Source organism: Astyanax mexicanus, chromosome 2 (assembly GCF_023375975.1).
Source record: "Astyanax mexicanus isolate ESR-SI-001 chromosome 2, AstMex3_surface, whole genome shotgun sequence".
NCBI classification, from domain to species: domain Eukaryota; kingdom Metazoa; phylum Chordata; class Actinopteri; order Characiformes; family Acestrorhamphidae; genus Astyanax; species Astyanax mexicanus.
In genome coordinates this window covers 1161067-1183141 of record NC_064409.1, presented here as the reverse complement: position 1 = coordinate 1183141, position 22075 = coordinate 1161067, and the positions used below count along the sequence as shown (strand labels likewise).

The window sequence follows — 22075 nt, the reverse complement described above, 5'->3', positions numbered from 1 at the left end:
CATCATTCATTTGCTTTTAGTACAGTAAATGAAATGTGGATTATTCAGTCATAAAAACACAGTTTTTAATTTTTAATATTATGTTTTGTGTGTCCTGATCAAATTGGGAGCATAACGATGTTGTTAAGGGGTGTGTGTGTGTGTACTCTGAATGGCCACTTTTTTAACACTTAATCTCCTTTATAGATGTATATACAGTAGCACTTTATAGTTCTGTAATCTGTATAATATAATAATTACAGACTGTAGTTCTGTATTTGTTTCTCTGTATACTTCATTATTATTTTTTTTCTGTTCCTCAATACTCAGAAAACCACAGATATACAGCTATTATTATTATTATTATTATTATTTTTAAGATAGTGGGTATCTCTGCTCACAATTTTGGCTGTCCTATTCGTTTTTTCTCATGATATTTAGAACTAATTTTGAAAAGACAAGATATAGAAGAACATATTGTATTATTTCTTAGGTGTATAAACAAAGAAAAATGCACCCTGTCTAAAGCAGTGTTTCTCAACCAGGGTGCCGTCTGGCTTCATCGGGGGTGCCGTCAAAATATTGCGCCTCACGTGCATATTTCCTTTCCAGAGTCAGCTCGTGTCGGGGTGTGTCCCAAATCACAGGCAGCACTAATCGCGCTAATTGTGACGCGCTATTTTATTTCATATTCCGCCAGCAACACCCCCGTTCTCACCTGAAGTACTGCGCCAGCACCCCCCCACCACCCTCCCCCCCTTTCTCACCTGAAGTACTGCAACAGCACCCCCCCCCCCCCCTTCTCACCTGAAGAAGTACTGCGCCAGCACCCCCAACCCCCAACCCCCCTCCCCCCTAAAACTGGGGTGCCTTGACATCTCGCATATATTTAAAGGGTGACGTGATAGAAAAAAGGTTGAGAAACACTGGTCTAAAGAATGCTCTTTGCTTACGCCCACTGGCTCTTTTGCCTGCACTAGTGGGATTGCGACCTCTGCTGTTCAAACAATGCAACTGCATAAAATTCTTTATCAATACTCAGAACCCACAGGATAGAAAAACACCACAGAGATACTGCTATTATTATTGTTAGTATTATTATTAAGGTGTGTAAGGATGCCCTCTGGCTTCATTATTCAATTTTCTTACGATATTTTGAACTAATTTTGACAAGATATAGAAGAAAATATAGTATTATTTCTTAAGTGTATAAACAATGAAAAACAATTAAAATGAAAAATGATGCACTTTGCTTACGCCCACTGGCTCTTTTGCCTGCACTAGCGGGATTGCGACCTCTGGTGTTCAAACAATGCAACTGCATAATATTTTATATTCAACTGCACAGGTATAAACAAGCAAAACAGGAAATCTACATGATCCTTCAAACTGAGATTTTTCAGAAGAAAACTCCAAATAGAAGACTATAAGAATCACTGACAAAATGGCACTGACACAATCGACCAAAAAAATAACGATGAGCACTATATTATCGGGGTTTCGGGGTTTAATATGTAGCTTCATTTTCTTCTTAATGAGTACAGAAAACAGAGTGAAAAGAGAAGGATATTAATAATAAAGTATACAGAAAAACAGATACAGAACAACAGTCTGTAATTATAGAAATAATATATACTATACTATACTCCTATATGCTCAATTGAGCTAGAAAAACAGATAAAAGCAGGTATTAGGTGTTAAATATCATGGCTGATCAGTGTATATGTAAATTATATTTGTCTGTCTCGTACCTGCGTACATGAAATGTGCATTATTATTATTTTTTCTTCCTCTTTATAAGGAATCTCGTTTTACTGTATTGGTTACTGTATTCTGTTGATGGAACTGTTGAGATTTTGTTGTTGTTGTTGTTGTTGATGTTCTGCCACATGTTCCAGCCTCTGCTCTGCTCCTGTATATATTTGTAAAGATGCCATATATATATTTAGTGACTGCATTTGTTGTTGTGCAACACTACTGCTCACTGACCCAAACCGTGTACTGTTAAAGGGACAAACAGCTAAAATCCAGCAGCAGTCTCTGATGTGATTAATGTGGGTGATTGTTGTGATGGTGGTGATGATGGTGATTGTGATTGTCCCTATCACTGTAGAACTTGGGTATCTGGTGATGAAAGTGTAAAAAGGAAGAAAGGAGATATAAATGCTGTTTAAAAAAATTAACAGATTCGTTTTTTTTAATCTTCTTTTACTTTTTACATTTTTTTCTTCTTTATTCTTCATGTTGAGTCAGTAACCAGAAACTGTACAAAATCTAGAGTACAAAATGTTGCAGTAATCTTCCAGGACCTTTAAGGAAAATAAATGAACTTAAAAAAACTGAAAGAAGTCATTTTAGTTTTGTTTAAAAATGATATACTGTAAAATTATATAATTATATTTAAAAAAAGTCAATTTCCAAAGTTTAGTCTACTTTGTCTCCAGTAAAGCAGTGCTGAAACAGATCCTTCACATTCACACTTTCATCATTTCATCATAATAACTAGAAAAAGACAAAAGAAACAGAAACACAGAGAACTCTGTTAAAACTATTAAAAGTAGAAGTTCTTTCTTTTCTTTAGAGAAATTACAGATACAGAAGTCAGAGAGTGGTGAGTACTGTTTCTACACCTTCAAATAAAGACTCTTAGAAACTGGAGACAAAAAAACTGCTACAGGAAGACGTCTGGCTGACCCACATGGAAACAGCAGCTTTAGCCTTTAGCTCTTTAGATTAACATGAATAATAAGGACTGAGTCTTGTCTAAATCTGGGCTTTTTACACAAGTGTAATTCTTTTTATTAAGGTTAAAAGTGGTAGAAAGAATGTCCATTCTGAGCCAAATATGGAGCTAAAATCAATGGCTAAATAAAGGCCACGACTGACCAACCAAATTTTGCCCCAAAAAACAATAAATGTTCAAATGATGTTTGATGATTGGTGGATTTGATCCTCTTTAATCCAGGTCCTTAATTTAAATGGCGAGTCCAAACACACTGACGATGCAGTACATCGATTTATTCTCCCATCTCACTGTACAGCTGCCTGCAAGAGAAAAAGGAAATATATATACATATATATTAAATACATTACTGCCCAACACAGTTCAGTGCAACCACATCTGCTTAAAATTTAACCTCAAAACACTGCTGATGTTTTTTTTTTTATGGCTTTTTTTGGTGTTTTAGAAATAATGGCAGCTGAAACATGAGCACTTTTCTCTGTAAAATATTTCACACTTCTACTCTTTAGTGATAAAACTCCTGCATCCGGACTGCAATTAAAAAAACAGGAGGATCAGTGATTTTTTAGGCTTTTTTCTTGGTCACATGACCTCATCACGGCGTTCAGTAGCTCCTCCATTTCCACTCGCTGTTGTGTTTTTTTTTTATGTGGATCTCCGTGGAAACTGTGGCGCGCCCAAAGTGTTTAAGTGTAATTACGGTGCGCGGCAGTGGACAAATATCTATTTTATTAAAGGCGAGGAGACGAAACTCAGAGATGTGCGTCCGGACGGGACTAAAACTACCGGAGGAGCACGGAGTTCAGAGAAAAACAGTAGATAATTCAGCCTGTAATTTTCTCAGAGGACGTCTGAGAAATAAAACACCTACATGATCGTTCTGGACGGGAATAAAATCAAAGAGAATAAAAAAACCCATGAAAGAGATTACCCCAGAACCCCCTGAGAAACTAATCCTTTCTGGATAGTGCTAAAGCGAGAAAAGATGTTGGAGGAGACCGTCTGAGGCAGAATGAATAAAATAAATACATTAATCTCTTTTTTTGCACCAGTAAATTTTTAAAATACATTTTATAAATAAAATATCCCAGTAGTGTGGTGTCGGGCGTACCGTCTGTGGTGTTATCCCAGAAACACGAGCAGGCTGTTTGTAATCCAGCTCCATTCTTCTGCATTATAATACAGGTAACTGCTCAGAGAAACACATACACACATATATATACACACATATAAACAGGTCAGCTGTTAAACATGCAGACAATATAATAATATCTCTGAATTCTTACTATTTTTACTGGTTTTACTGTTTATCTGCACTAAAGGAGAGTTGACATTCTGTTATTGATAAATATATTTTTACCAATATATTTGAAAGGTTTTCCGAGTTTGTTGAGCTGGCTGAGGCACTGCTCCACCACGTTATTCGTCCACTGTTTCACTCGGCTCTGCTGATACGAGTTTTCACCTATAGCTCCTTCAACCGCCTAAACATTCAGGAGAAAGTTATAGAGATAAGAAATAAAGAAAGGGTTTAAAATACAATCTGATGGTGATGATGGTGATGGTGATTGTCCCTATCACTGTAGAACTTGGGTATCTACTGATTAAAGTGTAAAAAGGAAGAAAGGAGAAAAATTACTGAGTCATTATTCTGAAACTTCTCTTACTTTTTTACATTTTTTCTTCTTTATTTTTGCCATTTAAGCTTTTCAGCTTGAGTCAGTAACCAGAAACTGTACAAAATCTAGTGTACAAAATGTTGAAGTAAAACTTCCAGGACCTTTAAGGAAAATAAATTAAATTAAACAAACTGAAAGAAGTAATTTTACTATTGTTAAGAAATTATATATTGGAAAATTATATTGGGGAAACACATGAAAAAGTAGTAAGAGAAATAAACTGAGCTTTGAAAATGGATTTTAATAAACGTCAATTTCCAAAGTTTAGTCTACTTAGGTAAAATAATCTCAAGGCAGTGTGTGCTGATTACCACCACATTATAAAATACTTATATTTAATGTAGTTATATTTTTCTTTTTTTTAATTGAGGGAGTAAGAAAAGAGGAAGAAACAATAACAAATCAGGAAGGTGGAGAACAAGGACAAATCCAATGAGTGGACAAATTCTAAAACAATATCCAATATAAAAGCACAAAAATAACAGATAAAAAAAATAAATAAAAGGACCCAAAACTTAATTACGTATATTCTTTTTTTCTTCTCTTCACTCTTTTTCTTCCTTCTCCTTACTTCCCTTTCTCGTCCTCCCCACAATTTTTATTTTTTCCCCCTTGTAGCCCCTTGCCATATTTTGCAAACTTTATTATTACCACCAACATACATGCATTCAGTAAATCAACGGGTAATATTTTAACTGGCTGATGTCTGTTTAACAGATATAAGTGCCTAACCGATTGCATAATAAAAGCTGTACCTCCTTGACGATAGTGCTCACTTCATCCACAACAAAGGCAGTCTGGAAAACATAAAATATCATAATATCATACCACAATAAAAGCATATTTTTTAAAGGTTAGGAAATGTTTATAATAATTTTAAGCAGGATTGGTATGTTTTATTACTTCAAAAGAACACATTTCAGCTTTTAATGAAATAAATAAATGTTTAAGGGTTTAGTGGCTCTTTAATAGTCTTCAATATAGTCAATAAAAAGGAAGATAACACAATGTAGGAGAGGAGATGTGTCAAAACTTTACAAAACTTGGTGATATTTAAAATATTTAAGGTATTTTATTTAACCTGTAATATTGTTGATACATTGAACATTAGCTGTTTGTCTCAGCACTTGTGCAATCTGGCAATCTGTAACAATCTGGCAACCCTGGTGGCTTGCTGTCCACTCCGTTTGTTAGTTAGGCTGTTTGTTGCTTAGTAGTGAGGCTCGCAATGCATTGTGGGACACATTTAGCTCGCGTTGTTTAGTGATGTTGTTTACTAATTTTACTAACTATTAATCCTGGTGCATTATGGGAGTTTATAGTGCCTCAAAATCACATACCAAATCCACTTTAGCTTTAGCTCTGTGCTAATGCTAACAGATTCCTACAGTGGCAAACGGGATTAGTGCAGCTCAAACAAATGTGAGATGTGTGTGAGGAGTGTGTAAGTAGTGTGTGAGGAGTGTGTGTGGTGTGTGAGGAGTGCGTAAGGTGTGTGAGAAGTGTGTGTGGTGTGCGAGCAGTGTGTGAGGAGAGTGTGAAGAGTGTGTGAGGAGTGTGTGTGGTGTGTGAGGAGTGTGTGTGGTGTGTGAGGAGTGTGTGAAAGGTGTGAGGAGTGTGTGAGGTGTGTAAAGAGTGTGTGTAGTGTGTGTAACAGGGTGATATTAGTGATATATTTACCTCCTCTCCGGTTTGGTAATCCTCCATGGTGCAGATGAGCTCTGTATGGACTGTTACTTGCTGTTGTCACGGTAACCGCGCAGCGCGTTTAGCCCCGCCCACATCCGCTGAGTAATGTCTTAGCTCCGCCCCTCAATGGACGTAAACGATGAATATTTGAATAAATATTTTTATTATGATAACCATTAGGGGTGGCCCTATGATGAATAATAAAATAATATCACGATATTTTATGGTATTTTTGCGATTTTAATGATACTCTTGGTGATATTACAAACATAAAAAAACTGAATAAAAAAATATTTTTAAGAATACACTACTGCAACAAAATGAAAATTAAATTTTATTATTGCATACAATACGATATGATATGGAACACCCCTAATAACTGAGATATAAAAAAAATACAAGAATTTTATCAGATTTGTAACAGAAGTCAATGATCCAGAATATCATGATACTAATAATAATAATGCACTCCATATATCTCCATATATGCAGGATTAAAGTAAAATAAATGATACTGGACAGATATAATCTGTCTCTAGTAGATATATAATGGGAAATGAGAACAGTGATTTTTTGATAAAAACAGTAAAAAAGTAGAACCCTGATGTGATAATTAGGGGTGGGTGATATGAAACCATATTTCATGGTATAATATCATTCACTATATTCAAAAATGTTGGAGATATTATTGCGTATGATAAGATACGATATGGCACACCCCTACCTGCCTGAAGCTCCTCCCCTTTACAATCTAACATCCTAAAAATTCGATGGACGTCTCTTATGTATCATAAGAAGATTTCTGCCCTATCTTTTCCCATTTTACTCTGTTATCTCTCCCTCCTGACTCCTGACTCTACTTCTACAGAAGAGGGACACGCTTTCTATGACAAGCTGAAGCTGAATCTACCCGGTTTCCAATCCACATTCTCTGAGTTTCCCGCTGTGGCATGTTTTGAACTAGCAAATTAAACATTTTATGGGAAAAATATTATTTTCTGTAACATATCTAGAACTCTCACCTTTTCTTTGCATTGTAAAGTATAAATAAATAAGTTAGACACAAACTGAGTACAGTAGCTACAGCCAGACACAATATTTATTTGATAATTATTAGAGAACTTATGATAAACTGTGAATAAATGAACAGAAAATGAATCTCGTCAGTATACCATGGAGAGGTATGATGGTTATGTTTTATTTTGGCAATTTACATTCATGCTTTTAACAATAATAAAGCAAGCTGCAGAGACAATACAGTTTACTGTGGAAGATTTGGTGTTATTTATATATATTTTTCAACAAAAATGTAAAACTAAATCATTCAGCATTAGTTACATTCATTAAATAGTTGATTAAATAGGTTTAAAATAAATAATTCCAGCTACTGCAAAATGAACTGAACAAAGGCAGGTTACTAAAAACCCAGCACCCAGATATACTGCAGAGCTTAACTGTAAATAAATCTGATAGCAATAGGCCTGTCACAATAATTATATTATCGACTTATCGTACAATATATTGTACATTTTAGTAATCGTGTTATTGTTTTTATCAAATTTAAAAAATCATTGTCTTTAAAAGGGTATTATTTGTTTGTTGTGATACTAGGTTATCATTATATTAGTGGCATTTAACTGTGTAAAAATGGCAATAATATTATTTAACACAATAATTTCTGGGATAACATACTGTTCGACAAATATTGTTATTGTGACAGGCCTAGATAGCTAAAACAATCAGTGCAAAGATCACACCATCAGACCCCTCAGTGACTTTAGTGCTGCTCTTTGGAACAATTATGGAAAATTCTTTTTATTTGAATATCTGTGTCTGTAAACTGGCTCCATCTGTTCACCTATTTTGGCATTTGTTTGTTTTTTTTGTTTTTTTGGTGTTTTGGTTCTAATGTAGAAAATGTAAACCCGAGTTCTTTCACAAAATGATATTATACAGTATATCCCTGTACTGCTGTAATGATTCAGATACAGATCTACATTCTTACCCTGATTATTCCCATTACAGTGCTTTACCCCTGCTGGACTGACTACAGATTTTAGTCATTTAGACCCACAGTTTTCTTTTATTTTCTTTTTTTGCTATTAGGCCCACTGCACTAAATTCCCAACATTTTTTACAATTTTAGCCTCTTTAACCTTTTAAAATGCCTTGTTCCGTATAAAGGCTACAGGTGTAGGTGATACAAAGCTCTTTTTTTCTGCAGTAAAATAACTTATTTTCATTCTGAAAATGTGGGTGCTTTGAGCACGGTCATTCAATCCAAGTTAAGTCCTTTAGTCTCACTATTTTATTTTATTTTTATTTCTTTTTTTTTGCTATTAGGCCCACTGTACTACATTCCCATTGTTATACTTTAGGGATGCTGTCCTAAAATTCAAGTTACATAATTTAGACCTACTTTAGTCCTTTAGAGTCCTTTGTATTATATTCCCATTTTAGTCCTTTAGGCCTCCTGTAATATATTATCATTTTATTTAAATCCAAATTAAGTCCTTAAGGCCCACTCTATTACATTCCCTTTTTAGTTCTTTAGGGATGCTGTGAATTACATTCAATTTAACCATTAGGCCTATTGTACTATATTCCCATTTTAGCCATTTTTGTCCTTAAGTCCCACTGTATTATATATTATATATTTGCCAATATACCCTCTGTACTACAGTTTTATTTGAATGATTCATGGCTATTATGCTATACTTCCATTTTATTCCTTAAGTCTTAATTTTTTAATTATTTGCCATTTATGTAAATTGTACAAGGTGCAGCTTTATTTTATATGTTTTAAATTCACTTTACTAAACTCCCACTTTATTCAGTGAGGCCCACAGTATTATATACTGTATTACTCTGTATTTGCTATTTGTAGCCACTATACTAGATTTCCATATTAATGCTTTAGGCCCACTGTACTAGAATTCTAATTTCAGTGCTTTATGCATGTATAGTTTAGATGTATGTATAGTTTACATACATTTTAGTCATGTATTTATGCCTAGTTTAATATATTGCATTTTTAAGTGCTTTATATTCTAAATTTTGTGTACCACAAGTCTATGAACACCATACTACATTCATATTTGACTGATTTATGCCCACTTTACTACATTTAAATTTTAATTAATTGATTTAATTTGTAGTAAATTCTTATTTGACCAATTTAGGCCCATTAAAAGTGATTTAGGAGCACTGTAATAATTTTTTTGTGACCTGGGACCACTGTACTACATTCATATTTGACTAATTTATACCCACTACACTACTTTCCAATTCAATTACATACAATTTAAGTGCTTTAGGACCACTGTACTAAATTCTTATTTGACCAATTTGCGCCCATTTTAAGTGCTTTGTCAGGACTGTAACATTTTTATTTTTTTTGTGATATTATTTGACTGATTTATTCCCATTAAACCTTGATTTTTTATTTTTTTAGGTGCACAGCATTACATTCTAAGGTAAAAAAAAAAAAAAAAAAAACATTGGAGCTCAGTTCAGATTTAGCCAACAGGCTTTTTTTAGAGGCACTTTAACAGATTCTAGCTGTTCTGTAATAACAATCATTACCTTACTGCCCCTATAATCACTTATCAGTGTCAGCTGAACACAGAACCTGCGAGATATATTTTTAGTACTACTGACACCATCAATCCAGACACGTGTTTAAATATTTATCATTTAAAAGCTTAAAAAAACAGCACATTTGTTGATTGAAAGGAACGTTGAATTTGGACTACCACTGGAATCTACCAGAGAATCACAGATCCAGTGAAAAACACCAGCAGAAAAGCAAGTGCTCTCTCTTTTTAGCAAAGATAAAAGTGGTTTAAATCCATTTCACACCTATTTTACAGATCCAGAACACAGTGACTGTATTTCTTTGGAAACAAGCGTATTTGTTTTATCAGTGGAAGACTTCATCCTGGGTGAGCAGTCGAGACTCTCCGTGGTTGAGGGTGAAGAACTGATCTGGGTTCAGTCCATGAGCCACCATGGCTTCCCGCACCCTTACTGGAGGTTCTAGATAATACTAACAGAGGAATCAGAGAGAAACACAAGTTAAACACTGTTTATAACCAACATTAAGTAGTGACCAGCCATTACCTACACACAATCTGATTTAATCTCAAAAAGCAACACGTTATACCACAAAATCTGAAGAAATTCAAGAACAGATGAGAAAACAAAGTCATTGTCATTTCTAAAACACTGGTGAACCTTCCCAGGAGTGACAGGCCTACCAAAATGACTCCAAAAGTGCATGGACAACTCATCCAGGAGATCCCAAAAGAACACTGGTGAACTTTCCTAGGAGTAACCGGCCAACCAAAATTACTCAAAAGGGTATGAAGAACTCATCCAGGAGGTCACAAAAAAAACACTGGTGAACCTTTAAAGGAGTGACCGTCCTACCGAAATTACTCCAAAAGGGCATGGATAACTCATCCAGGAGGTCACAAAAAAAAACACTGGTGAACCTTTAAAGGAGTGACCGTCCTACCGAAATTACTCCAAAAGGGCATGGATAACTCATCCAGGAGGTCAGAAAAAAACAACACTGGTGAACTTTTAAAGGAGTGCCCGGCCTACCAAATTTACTCAAAAGGGCATGTACTACTCACCCTGGAGGTCACAAAAGAACACTGGTGAACCTTCCCAGTAGTGATCAGCCTACCGAAATTACTCAAAAAGGGCATGGACAACTCATCCAGGAGGTCAGAAAAAATAACCCAGAACAGCAAATAAAGAACTGCTCCTACTTTTCTCAGATAAGCTCAGTGTTCTTGATTCAATAATAAAAAAATAGAATGGGCAAAACTGGTGTACATTGGAGAGTTCCAGGGAAAAAAAACACAAATCCTCTGAATTAAAATAATTCTGCAAAGAAGAGTGGGCCAAAATTCCTCCTCATTGCCAGTTATCAGAAAAGCTTGATTGCTGTTGTTGTTTTTGCCACCAACAATTATCATTCAAAACTGCTTTTTATATTTACTCAGGTTAATATAGGAAATCTTTGATGGTTAGACCTTAAGGACTAAATTAAAACAATGGTTTTAAATGATGTCAAATTGTGTCCAATAGGGCTGTGCCATATCTTATTGTACGCAATAATATAATATGGTGAATATCGATATTATACCCTGAAATACTGTAACATGCCATATCAACCACCCCTAATCATCACATCAGGGTACTTTTTTTTTCTTTCTTTTTTTTTTAGCAAAAGAAAAATTCACACTGTTCTCATTTCCCATTATATATCTACTAGAGACTATAGATTATATCTGCCCAGTATTATTTGGAGTGCATTATTATGAGTACCATGACATTCTGGATCATTGACTTCTGTTAAAAAATTCTTATTTTCTTTTAATATCTCAGTTAATATGAAAAAGAGGATTTTTCTTTTCCCAATACAGTGTTTTGTCATATTGCCAAGAGTATCGCCCACCCCTAGTGTTCACATTACTGTAACTTACTATTACTATTAGTTTAGACTGAAATAAGATCTAAAAACCCCACAAATGCCCCAAAACAAGTGTTCTATGTGGTGTTATTACTCTCAAACAGCCCTCAGTGCTCGCACTCTCTGACAGAAACATGACTGATATAAAACCCACAGAGAGTCAACATATCACAGCAACAAAAGCTCTAACACCACTATTATAACACTCCCACAATGCCACCTTTGTGTGCTTTTATGTTCAGGGGACAAAGAGAACTGTCAACAAATGCAGAGAGAGAGACGATGTGATCTCAATAAAAACAGAGAGAGAGAGAGATGTACCTCATACGCCAGAGCAAACGTCCCCCAGTGAATCGCCACTGAGTTTTTAGCCTGAACATCAATGTGGATCTGAACCGCCTCCTCTGGGTCCACATGCTGAGACTTCATAATACCTCTGAAGAGGAGGAGAGAAGAAAATCATCCGTCAATCAACCAGCAGGGACAACATCACTGCTGCAGAATAGTTCTTTAATTTTACCAAATTGAAAACCTCTGGAATATAATCAAGAGGAAGATGGATGATCACAAACCATCAAACCACCAAACTGAACTGCTTGAATTTTTACACCAGGAGTAAAGCAGCATAAAGTTATCCAAAAGCAGTGTGTAAGACTGGTGGAGGAGAACATGATGCCAAGATGCATGAAAAAAAAAACTGTGATTAAAAATCAAAACCAGGATTATTCCACCAAATATTGATTATTTCTGAACTCTTAAATGAAACTCTTTATGAATATTAACTTGTTTTATTTGCATTATTTGAGGTCTGAAAGCTCTGCATCTTCTGCAGGGTTCTTGCACAGTTAAAAAAAAAGTCAAATTTAATGCTTTTTAAGATCATTTTAAGACCTGGGTATATAAATATAATTTAACACCCAAAAATGTAGTCATAATTTCTGTAGTTTTTCCCAGGTAACGTTAGCTGACTTTCCGCTGCCGTTAGTATGTTTGCTTACTCGCAGCTTACCGCTGCACCTCCTATATATGAGATATAGCATAGCACAAAAAGCTAAATTGGAAAAAAATACAATTATTTGTTGTTTGAAGTTTTAATTATCGATTACCACGTGCCAGAAAGTTTTTTTATTCATCGTCATCATATTCATAACTTTTTTTATTCTTCTTCTTTAAACCTCACCTGGGCAGGTACGCTCCAATAGGGATGGCTGCCAGGTCAAAGGGGCCGAAGCGTTTCCCGATCTCCTGGAACACAGGACAATACCCCGTATCTCCTGCGAAGAAGAATCGATGGCTGGGTCCCAGCACGCTCCAGCTGCCCCACAGCGCCCGGTTGTCGTCTGTAGGCGTGCGCTTGCACCAGTGCTGCGCCGGCGTGCACACGAAGGTGATGTCGTCGTGTCCGGGGACGCAGTTCTCCTCCCACCAGTCCAGCTCGATCACGTTCTCACAACCGTTCTTCCTCATCCAGTCCAGCAGCCCGAGAGGAACGAACCAGCGGAGTTCTGCACCGAACCGCGAGTTCAGCGCCGTCACTGAGTCCACGTCCAGGTGATCGTAGTGCGTGTGACTGATGAGCACGGCGTCCACGCGGGGGAGCTGCGCCACGGTGCACGCCGGGCCCCGGTACCGCTTGGGGCCGAGGAAGGGCACGGGGGAGGCTCTCTGGCTGAAGATCGGGTCGGTAAGCACCACGAGTCCGTCCATCTCCAGCAGAACGGTGGCGTGACCCAGCCACGTCACCCTCAGAGACGAGCTCACGCGCCCACACTGCTCCGGGTTCTGTACGAAGTACGGCTCCAGAACCGGCAGCTCCTTATCCAGAGCCTTAAAAAAGAAAAATGTAAAATGTGGAATTATTAAATCAGCAATGTGTCTTAAACAATTCTTATTATTTCAGAGATGGAAAAAGCTCACACCTTCTATTTCAATGCTTTTATCATTAGTGAAGTGATCCAGACTATAAAGAAAGAAACCAATAGGCTAATACTTAATACTGTACAACGGAGGAAACTCTTGCTCTTCCTTTCTTTGGGTGGTTCTGATGAGTGCCAGTACCATCATTACTTTTTTGATGGTCTTTGTGGTGATTAAACTTAGGATTTTTTTTTGTATTGACTGACCTTTATTTCAAGTCCTTTAAGTTTTTTTTCTTTATTTAGTTGAGTAGTTGTTTCTTCTCATAATCTGGATTAGAACATTACTCAAATATTCACTATTCACTGTATACCTGTAACTCTACCTCTTCTTCTCAAACACATTAAGAGGCAAGAAATCCAAGTAATTAACTCCTGACGAGTTCAGCACCGCTGTTAACTGAAAGGAAAATAATCTAATTTCTGCATTATCAATCAAAATCTTGAAATGATAAGTAATTACATATTATTGGCAGAAAAAGAGAGTGGAAGAAACAATATAGCATGTTCACTTTCACTTTGCTTAGATTTTTTTATTTAACAGAGAGCTAAATAAATTTACCAAATAGATGCAACCCGTAAACCTGGTGTTCTCATTGTTATTTATGGTGTTTCCACAACTTCCTTGTTTGGTTCAAACCAAAGTATCAGGTGTAAAAGGGGGGCGTGAACCACAGAGGAGTTTTTGGCTTGGATCTACTGAACTATGGTTCAATTCTTTGTCTGCAGTGTAAAACCCTTTTCTAGATGGTTCAGACTTTATTCAGACTGATGACAGGAATCTGAGTCAGTCTTTAAACAAACCAGAGGAATAAAGAACTGGTGTTGTGTCGAAATCTGTCTCCCTTTGGCGAAGTGCTGAAGCATCACACAGCAGTATGAGCACAAAAGAGCTATCCGGATGGGATTAGTTTCTCAGGAGGTTCTGGGTAATTTTCTCTTTTATGTTTTTTTTATCCTCTGTGATTTTATTCCCGTCCAGAACGATCATGTAGGTGTTTTTCTCAGACATCCTCTGAGAAAATTACAGGCTGAATTATCTACTGTTTTTCTCTGAACTCCGTGCTCCTCCGGTAATTTTAGTCCCGTCCGGACGCACATCTCTGAGTTTCGTCTCCTCGCCTTTAATACAATAGATATTTGTCCACTGCTGCGAACCGTAATTACACTTTGGGCGCACCACAGTTTCCGCAGAAATGCATGTTAAAAAAAACACAACAGCGAGTGGAAATGGAGGAGCTACTGAACAGCGTTATGTGATGTCATGTGATCGAGAAAAACTAAAGCCAAAAAACTCACTGGTCCTCCTGTTTCTTTCAATTGCAGTCCAGATGCAAGAGTTTTATCACTGAAGAGTAGAAGTGTGAAATATTTTACAAAGACGTCCCCCTGAGACACTAATCCCGTCCAGAAAGGGCTAAAAACATGAACATTGGTGCGAGGTGTGCCACTGGAACAACTATTACTGAAGCACCAGAACGCACCTGACCAGATACCTTAGAGCCTAGAGCTCCTGCCTGTTAGAGTTTGGGATGTTCACCTGTTTGGAGCTGGGAACGTTGCTGTGGTTCTTCTCGGTGAGGAAGAGCCGCAGGACGGTGGTGTAGGACGGGAACTGCCACGTGGGCCAGGGGTTAATAAACCTCCCGCTGGAGTCCCGGCTCGAGTGGGTCACCTCTTCCTCGTGTCTGTAGTTTAAATGGAAGCTTTTACGTGAGGAGCTGCTCTCGCGCTTCCTCTCCACACAGGTGGAGGAATCACCTGGACTGCAGGAGCTCTCACCTTCCGCCATCAGCCTCTCCGTACCCTCTACGATCCCTCCCTCCGCCATTTCCTTACAGCCTTTCCCTGACCTGCAGGAGAACAAAAGCAGAACAGGTGTGTAAAGAAAGAAAAGTAAGTAAAGAAAAGGCGTCTGTTTTTAACGCAATTTTTCACATCACAAACTAGCAAAGTAACAAATTAAACTGTTTTTTTTTTTAAAGATGCACAAGTTAGAATGTAATAGTCACGCAACTCTGGCCTGCACAGTGTGTGTGTTTTCACATTTAGGGTATATGCTTAGAATAAAAAAAATAATTTAAATAATTTCAGAAAGTATTTAATATCCTTAAACATTGTTAATTATATTAGAGTAGAGGAACGTCATTGTAAATTATGTTATTGCTCTTGGTCTATTTGGGTTTAATGATGCATGTTTGGGTAATTTTGTGTTTTTGCTCTTAAACTATAAACTCAATATAAAAAAGTAAGTTTGTTTAAAAGTGTTTTCTATTCCTAAAGCATGTTAAATTATATTAGATTAGAGGAAAGTCATTCAGACATCATTCTTGTAGCCTAATTTGCCGATGTTTAGGCCTGTAGGTAAATGTTCGCATTGTTGGGGTTTTAATCTTTCGGAAATCTGTTCTTAATAAACATTATATTAAACAGGTCTGTGCTTCTTCAGTGTTGTAAATGTTAATTAACATCATTCTGAACAGATTCCACTCATTCAAACATCCCAAAAATGTTTTTAAAAGCTCAGTTTTAACTCTCTACTTACTAAAAAAATGTGGGGTTTAAATCGGGCTCGGGCTCAATATGACAGTTTGTGGATCAGGTCTGTTCGGGCTGGATTTTTTGGGCCCGTTCTAAGCTTTACGTTAAAATACTCACTTAATGCTGAGCTTAATAAACCCAGAAATATACCCTTTAACCAAGTAGATACAGTAACAGTCAAAAGTTTGGACACAGCTCTTCTCTTTCAATGTATTTCCTTTCTATTTATGTTGGTACTGTACTGTTGGTATTTTAATCTCAGTATATTCATGAGGGAGAGTCACCTGGAATAGTTTTCTCAGCATTTTGAAGGAAAGAGTTTCTGGAGGTGCTGAACAATAGCTGCTGCTTTTCCTTCATGCTGTGAAGCTCCAGCTCATCCCAATTAAATCACCTCAAATCACCATCTCATTCATCAGCTTTAGATCAGGGGATTCATGTGGAGGAATAACCTAAACTTTTTATACTGTTTACTAGATATTTAATTTCATATGTGTTCCTTTATTGTTTTTTCATGTATTTAATATTAATCTACAATGTAGAAAATAAATTACATAAAGAAATAAAGAAAAACACTGAATGATAAGGTGTGTCTGAACTTTGGACTGGTACTGAATTTCCATATCCTGTTACTTTCTCCTCTATATCTGCTATGCAAAGCAGGAAGGGAATGTAAGGTCAGTGTAAGTTGAGATAACGAACAGTAATGGCAGCTTCTTATCAAACAGCTTTTGCTACAGGTGGTGTGGTGTTGCTGTAGTGGTGCCTGTGGTGTTGCTGTAGTAGTGGTACCTGTGGTGTTGCTGTAGTAGTGGTACCTGTGGTGTTGCTGTAGTAGTGGTACCTGTGGTGTTGCTGTAGTAGTGGTACCTGTGGTGTTGCTGTAGTAGTAATACCTGTGGTGTTGCTGTAGTAGTGGTACCTGTGGTGTTGCTGTAGTAGTGGTAGCTGTGGTGTTGCTGTAGTAGTGGTAGCTGTGGTGTTGCTGTAGTAGTGGTACCTGTGGTGTTGCTGTAGTAGTGGTACCTGTGGTGTTGCTGTAGTAGTGGTACCTGTGGTGTTGCTGTAGTAGTGGTACCTGTGGTGTTGCTGTAGTAGTGGTACCTGTGGTGTTGCTGTAGTAGTGGTAGCTGTGGTGTTGCTGTAGTAGTGGTAGCTGTGGTGTTGCTGTAGTAGTAATACCTGTGGTGTTGCTGTAGTAGTAATACCTGTGGTGTTGCTGTAGTGGTACCTGTGGTGTTGCTGTAGTGGTACCTGTGGTGTTGCTGTAGTGGTACCTGTGGTGTTGCTGTAGTGGTAGCTGTAGTGGTAGTACCTGTGGTGTTGCTATGGTAGTGGTACCTGTGGTGGTGGTGGTGGTTGGCGGGCAGCAGCAGCGCTGGTAGCGGGGTGAGGGTGTGAGTCCGGGCGGCGGAGGTCAGGGCGGAGAGGCGGCGGAGCGGCAGCGCCACGGTACTAAAACTAAACTAACGCTCAGAGCTCCGCTCCACACAAACTCCCAGATTTACAGCCATGATCTGTGTTAAAGAACCAAAAACACAACTAAACACTCACAGCGCCTGCGCAGAGCGGAGTCCCGCTGAAGGACCTTTATTAGATTAAATAGCCGCTGTGAAAGTGAAGCAATGGGAACCATCTCATTCATCAGCTTTAGATCAGGGGATTCATGTGGAGGAATAACCTAAACTTTTTATACTGTTTACTAGATATTTAATTTCATATGTGTTCCTTTATTGTTTTTTTCATGTCTTTAATATTAATCTACAATGTAGAAAATAAATTACATAAAGAAATAAAGAAAAACACTGAATGATAAGGTGTGTCTGAACTTTGGACTGGTACTGAATTTCCATATCCTGTTACTTTCTCCTCTATATCTGCTATGCAAATCAGGAAGGGAATGTAAGGTCAGTGTAAGTTGAGATAACAAACAGTAATGGCAGCTTCTTATCAAACAGCTTTTGCTACATGTGGTGTGGTGTTGCTGTAGTAGTGGTACCTGTGGTGTTGCTGTAGTAGTGGTACCTGTGGTGTTGCTGTAGTAGTGGTACCTGTGGTGTTGCTGTAGTAGTGGTACCTGTGGTGTTGCTGTAGTAGTGGTACCTGTGGTGTTGCTGTAGTAGTGGTACCTGTGGTGTTGCTGTAGTAGTGGTACCTGTGGTGTTGATGTAGTAGTGGTACCTGTGGTGTTGCTGTAGTAGTGGTACCTGTGGTGTTGCTGTAGTAGTGGTACCTGTGGTGTTGCTGTAGTAGTGGTACCTGTGGTGTTGCTGTAGTAGTGGTACCTGTGGTGTTGCTGTAGTAGTGGTACCTGTGGTGTTGCTGTAGTAGTGGTACCTGTGGTGTTGCTGTAGTAGTGGTACCTGTGGTGTTGCTGTAGTAGTGGTACCTGTGGTGTTGCTGTAGTAGTGGTACCTGTGGTGTTGCTGTAGTAGTGGTACCTGTGGTGTTGCTGTAGTAGTGGTACCTGTGGTGTTGCTGTAGTAGTGGTACCTGTGGTGTTGCTGTAGTAGTGGTACCTGTGGTGTTGCTGTAGTAGTGGTACCTGTGGTGTTGCTGTAGTAGTGGTACCTGTGGTGTTGCTGTAGTAGTGGTACCTGTGGTGTTGCTGTAGTAGTGGTACCTGTGGTGTTGCTGTAGTAGTGGTACCTGTGGTGTTGCTGTAGTAGTGGTACCTGTGGTGTTGCTGTAGTAGTGGTACCTGTGGTGTTGCTGTAGTAGTGGTACCTGTGGTGTTGCTGTAGTAGTGGTACCTGTGGTGTTGCTGTAGTAGTGGTACCTGTGGTGTTGCTGTAGTAGTGGTACCTGTGGTGTTGCTGTAGTAGTGGTACCTGTGGTGTTGCTGTAGTAGTGGTACCTGTGGTGTTGCTGTAGTGGTACCTGTGGTGTTGCTGTAGTGGTACCTGTGGTGTTGCTGTAGTGGTACCTGTGGTGTTGATGTAGTGGTAATATCTGTGGTGTTGCTGTAGTGGTATCTGTGGTGTTGCTGTAGTGGTACCTGTGGTGTTGCTGTAGTGGTACATGTAGTGTTGCTGTAGTGGTACATGTAGTGTTGTAGTAGTGGTACCTGTGGTGTTGCTATAGTGGTACCTGTGGTGTTGCTGTAGTAGTACCTGTGGTGTTGCTGTAGTGGTACATGTAGTGTTGTAGTAGTGGTACCTGTGGTGTTGCTATAGTGGTACCTGTGGTGTTGCTGTAGTAGTGGTAGCTGTGGTGTTGCTGTAGTAGTGGTAGCTGTGGTGTTGCTGTAGTAGTGGTAGCTGTGGTGTTGCTGTAGTAGTGGTAGCTGTGGTGTTGCTGTAGTAGTGGTAGCTGTGGTGTTGCTGTAGTAGTGGTAGCTGTGGTGTTGCTGTAGTAGTGGTAGCTGTGGTGTTGCTGTAGTAGTGGTAGCTGTGGTGTTGCCGTAGTAGTGGTACCTATGATGTTGCTGTAGTAGTGGTAGCTGTGGTAGTGGTAGCTGTGGTGTTGCTGTAGTAGTGGTACCTGTGGTGTTGCTGTAGTAGTGGTAGCTGTGGTGTTGCTGTAGTAGTGGTAGCTGTGGTGTTGCTGTAGTAGTGGTAGCTGTGGTGTTGCTGTAGTAGTAATACCTGTGGTGTTGCTGTAGTGGTACCTGTGGTGTTGCTGTAGTAGTGGTACCTGTGGTGTTGCTGTAGTAGTGGTACCTGTGGTGTTGCTGTAGTAGTGGTACCTGTGGTGTTGCTGTAGTAGTGGTACCTGTGGTGTTGCTGTAGTAGTGGTACCTGTGGTGTTGCTGTAGTAGTGGTAGCTGTGGTAGTGGTAGCTGTGGTGTTGCTGTAGTAGTGGTACCTGTGGTGTTGCTGTAGTAGTGGTAGCTGTGGTGTTGCTGTAGTAGTGGTAGCTGTGGTGTTGCTGTAGTAGTAATACCTGTGGTGTTGCTGTAGTGGTACCTGTGGTGTTGCTGTAGTAGTGGTACCTGTGGTGTTGCTGTAGTAGTGGTACCTGTGGTGTTGCTGTAGTAGTGGTACCTGTGGTGTTGCTGTAGTAGTGGTACCTGTGGTGTTGCTGTAGTAGTGGTAGCTGTGGTGTTGCTGTAGTAGTAATACCTGTGGTGTTGCTGTAGTGGTACCTGTGGTGTTGCTGTAGTAGTGGTACCTGTGGTGTTGCTGTAGTAGTGGTACCTGTGGTGTTGCTGTAGTAGTGGTACCTGTGGTGTTGCTGTAGTAGTGGTACCTGTGGTGTTGCTGTAGTAGTGGTACCTGTGGTGTTGCTGTAGTAGTGGTACCTGTGGTGTTGCTGTAGTAGTGGTACCTGTGGTGTTGCTGTAGTGGTACCTGTGGTGTTGCTGTAGTAGTGGTACCTGTGGTGTTGCTGTAGTAGTGGTACCTGTGGTGTTGCTGTAGTAGTGGTAGCTGTGGTGTTGCTGTAGTAGTAGTAGCTGTGGTGTTGCTGTAGTAGTGGTAGCTGTGGTGTTGCTGTAGTAGTGGTAGCTGTGGTGTTGCTGTAGTGGTACCTGTGGTGTTGCTGTAGTAGTGGTACCTGTGGTGTTGCTGTAGTAGTGGTACCTGTGGTGTTGCTGTAGTGGTACCTGTGGTGTTGCTGTAGTGGTACCTGTGGTGTTGCTGTAGTAGTGGTACCTGTGGTGTTGCTGTAGTAGTGGTAGCTGTGGTGTTGCTGTAGTAGTGGTAGCTGTGGTGTTGCTGTAGTAGTGGTAGCTGTGGTGTTGCTGTAGTAGTGGTAGCTGTGGTGTTGCTGTAGTAGTAATACCTGTGGTGTTGCTGTAGTGGTACCTGTGGTGTTGCTGTAGTAGTGGTACCTGTGGTGTTGCTGTAGTAGTGGTACCTGTGGTGTTGCTGTAGTAGTGGTACCTGTGGTGTTGCTGTAGTGGTACCTGTGGTGTTGCTGTAGTGGTACCTGTGGTGTTGCTGTAGTGGTAGCTGTAGTGGTAGTACCTGTGGTGTTGCTATGGTAGTGGTACCTGTGGTGGTGGTGGTGGTTGGCGGGCAGCAGCAGCGCTGGTAGCGGGGTGAGGGTGTGAGTCCGGGCGGCGGAGGTCAGGGCGGAGAGGCGGCGGAGCGGCAGCGCCACGGTACTAAAACTAAACTACCGCTCAGAGCTCCGCTCCACACAAACTCCCAGATTTACAGCCATGATCTGTGTTAAAGAACCAAAAACACAACTAAACACTCACAGCGCCTGCGCAGAGCGGAGTCCCGCTGAAGGACCTTTATTAGATTAAATAGCCGCTGTGAAAGTGAAGCAATGGGGGCTTGGCAGAATACACAACTAGAAAAAAAGCGCTGCTTTCAAAATAAAAGTCCTCATACTACTGCATCTCAAAAAAATAAAATATAATTGAAAAGTTTCTTTATTTCAGTAATTCAGTTTAAAGTGTGAAACTCATAGAAGAATAGAATAGACTAGAATAGAATAGAATAGAATAGTTTTGTTGTCGCTAAAACAACAATGTTAAGAACAATGTTAAAAAAAATGAAATTTTAGCATTTAGCATCCTCTGTAAGGCAGCGATTACAATAACATAATAAAAACATTAATAAAAACTTAATACAAATTATATATGTATAAATTAAAATTAAATTGTAAAATAATTAAAAAATAAATTGAAATGTATAAAAATATAAAATGAGCAATAACAAAATATTATTTAAAGTGGTGGTCATATATTATATAGATGTGTTACACACAAAGTTATCTATTTTAGGCGTTTATTTCTTTTATTGTTGATGATTAGTAAAATGATTTCATTTTCCAGCAGAACTTGGCACACTGCCCACACTGCGAAAAGTGTCAGTTGGTCTTATATAATATTCTAATTTTCTGAGACGCTGATTTTTTAAGGGTTTTCATTGGCTGTAAGCTTTATAATATAATCATCAACAATAAAATAAATAAATAAACGCTTAAAATAGATCACTCTGTGTTTAATACATCTATATAATATATTTGAGTTTCACATTTTCAACTGAATCACTGAAATAAATAACTTTTCAATGATATTCATTTTTTTAAGATGCACTAGTATAAACTGACAGCTTATAAATAGATGTGAAAAGTATTGAACGCA

The 22075-nt window shown here is 38.7% G+C and overlaps 3 protein-coding genes and 1 long non-coding RNA gene across 6 annotated transcripts; all 4 read right to left on the bottom strand.

Annotated features, from left to right (window-relative positions):
• Positions 1-413: 413 nt before the first annotated feature.
• Positions 414-1468, bottom strand: LOC125799084 (uncharacterized). Its single transcript, XR_007437936.1, has 3 exons — positions 1276-1468; positions 907-971; positions 414-497 (listed from the first exon to the last, which is right to left on the bottom strand). It is a non-coding gene; the product is annotated as an uncharacterized LOC125799084 (long non-coding RNA).
• A 1287-nt stretch (positions 1469-2755) lies between these two features.
• On the bottom strand, positions 2756-6189 carry dynlt1b (dynein light chain Tctex-type 1b). The gene is made up of 5 exons (XM_022671714.2): positions 6082-6189; positions 5157-5198; positions 4083-4206; positions 3834-3911; positions 2756-3024 (listed from the first exon to the last, which is right to left on the bottom strand). The coding sequence occupies exons 1-5, from the start codon at positions 6106-6108 to the stop codon at positions 2954-2956; spliced, it is 342 nt and encodes a 113-aa protein (XP_022527435.1). The 5' UTR covers positions 6109-6189; the 3' UTR covers positions 2756-2953.
• A 1059-nt stretch (positions 6190-7248) lies between these two features.
• Positions 7249-21060, bottom strand: napepld (N-acyl phosphatidylethanolamine phospholipase D). Of its 3 annotated transcripts, none has more exons than XM_049474985.1 (6): positions 20969-21060; positions 17348-17549; positions 15032-15344; positions 12756-13402; positions 11897-12011; positions 7249-10138 (listed from the first exon to the last, which is right to left on the bottom strand). In XM_049474985.1, exons 3-6 carry the CDS (start codon positions 15320-15322, stop codon positions 10013-10015), a joined length of 1179 nt encoding a protein of 392 aa, XP_049330942.1. In that variant the 5' UTR covers positions 15323-15344; positions 17348-17549; positions 20969-21060; the 3' UTR covers positions 7249-10012. The 3 variants fall into 3 exon arrangements, with proteins under 3 accessions (XP_049330942.1, XP_049330940.1, XP_049330941.1); XM_049474983.1 differs by having other exon boundaries at positions 17374-17549; XM_049474984.1 differs by lacking the exon at positions 17348-17549 and having other exon boundaries at positions 20969-21051.
• LOC125798648 (uncharacterized) lies at positions 16667-21141 on the bottom strand. Its single transcript, XM_049474186.1, has 5 exons — positions 21136-21141; positions 19840-21093; positions 19169-19798; positions 18890-19030; positions 16667-17309 (listed from the first exon to the last, which is right to left on the bottom strand). The coding sequence occupies exons 1-5, from the start codon at positions 21139-21141 to the stop codon at positions 16767-16769; spliced, it is 2574 nt and encodes an 857-aa protein (XP_049330143.1). The 3' UTR covers positions 16667-16766.
• Between the last annotated feature and the right edge of the window lie 934 nt (positions 21142-22075).

What these genes read in the sequence shown, in the direction of transcription:
- LOC125798648 (XM_049474186.1), bottom strand. An exon ending in CCACTACTACAACACTACAT is followed by an intron (nt 19,031 to 19,168) that starts GTACCACTACAG and finishes GCAACACCACAG; the next exon opens with GTACCACTACAGCAACACCA. An exon ending in CCACTACAGCAACACCACAG is followed by an intron (nt 17,310 to 18,889) that starts GTACCACTACTA and finishes GCAACACCACAG; the next exon opens with GTACCACTACAGCAACACCA.
- dynlt1b (XM_022671714.2), bottom strand. Translation starts at nt 6,108, where the DNA reads ATGGAGGATTACCAAACCGGAGAGGAG. An exon ending in ATTACCAAACCGGAGAGGAG is followed by an intron (nt 5,199 to 6,081) that starts GTAAATATATCA and finishes TATGTTTTCCAG; the next exon opens with ACTGCCTTTGTTGTGGATGA. An exon ending in TGAGCACTATCGTCAAGGAG is followed by an intron (nt 4,207 to 5,156) that starts GTACAGCTTTTA and finishes CTGAATGTTTAG; the next exon opens with GCGGTTGAAGGAGCTATAGG.
- napepld (XM_049474985.1), bottom strand. Translation starts at nt 15,322, where the DNA reads ATGGCGGAGGGAGGGATCGTAGAGGGTACGGAGAGGCTGATGGCGGAA. An exon ending in ATTGGAGCGTACCTGCCCAG is followed by an intron (nt 12,012 to 12,755) that starts GTGAGGTTTAAA and finishes CCTCCTCTTCAG; the next exon opens with AGGTATTATGAAGTCTCAGC. An exon ending in CGTTTGCTCTGGCGTATGAG is followed by an intron (nt 10,139 to 11,896) that starts GTACATCTCTCT and finishes TTCCTCTGTTAG; the next exon opens with TATTATCTAGAACCTCCAGT.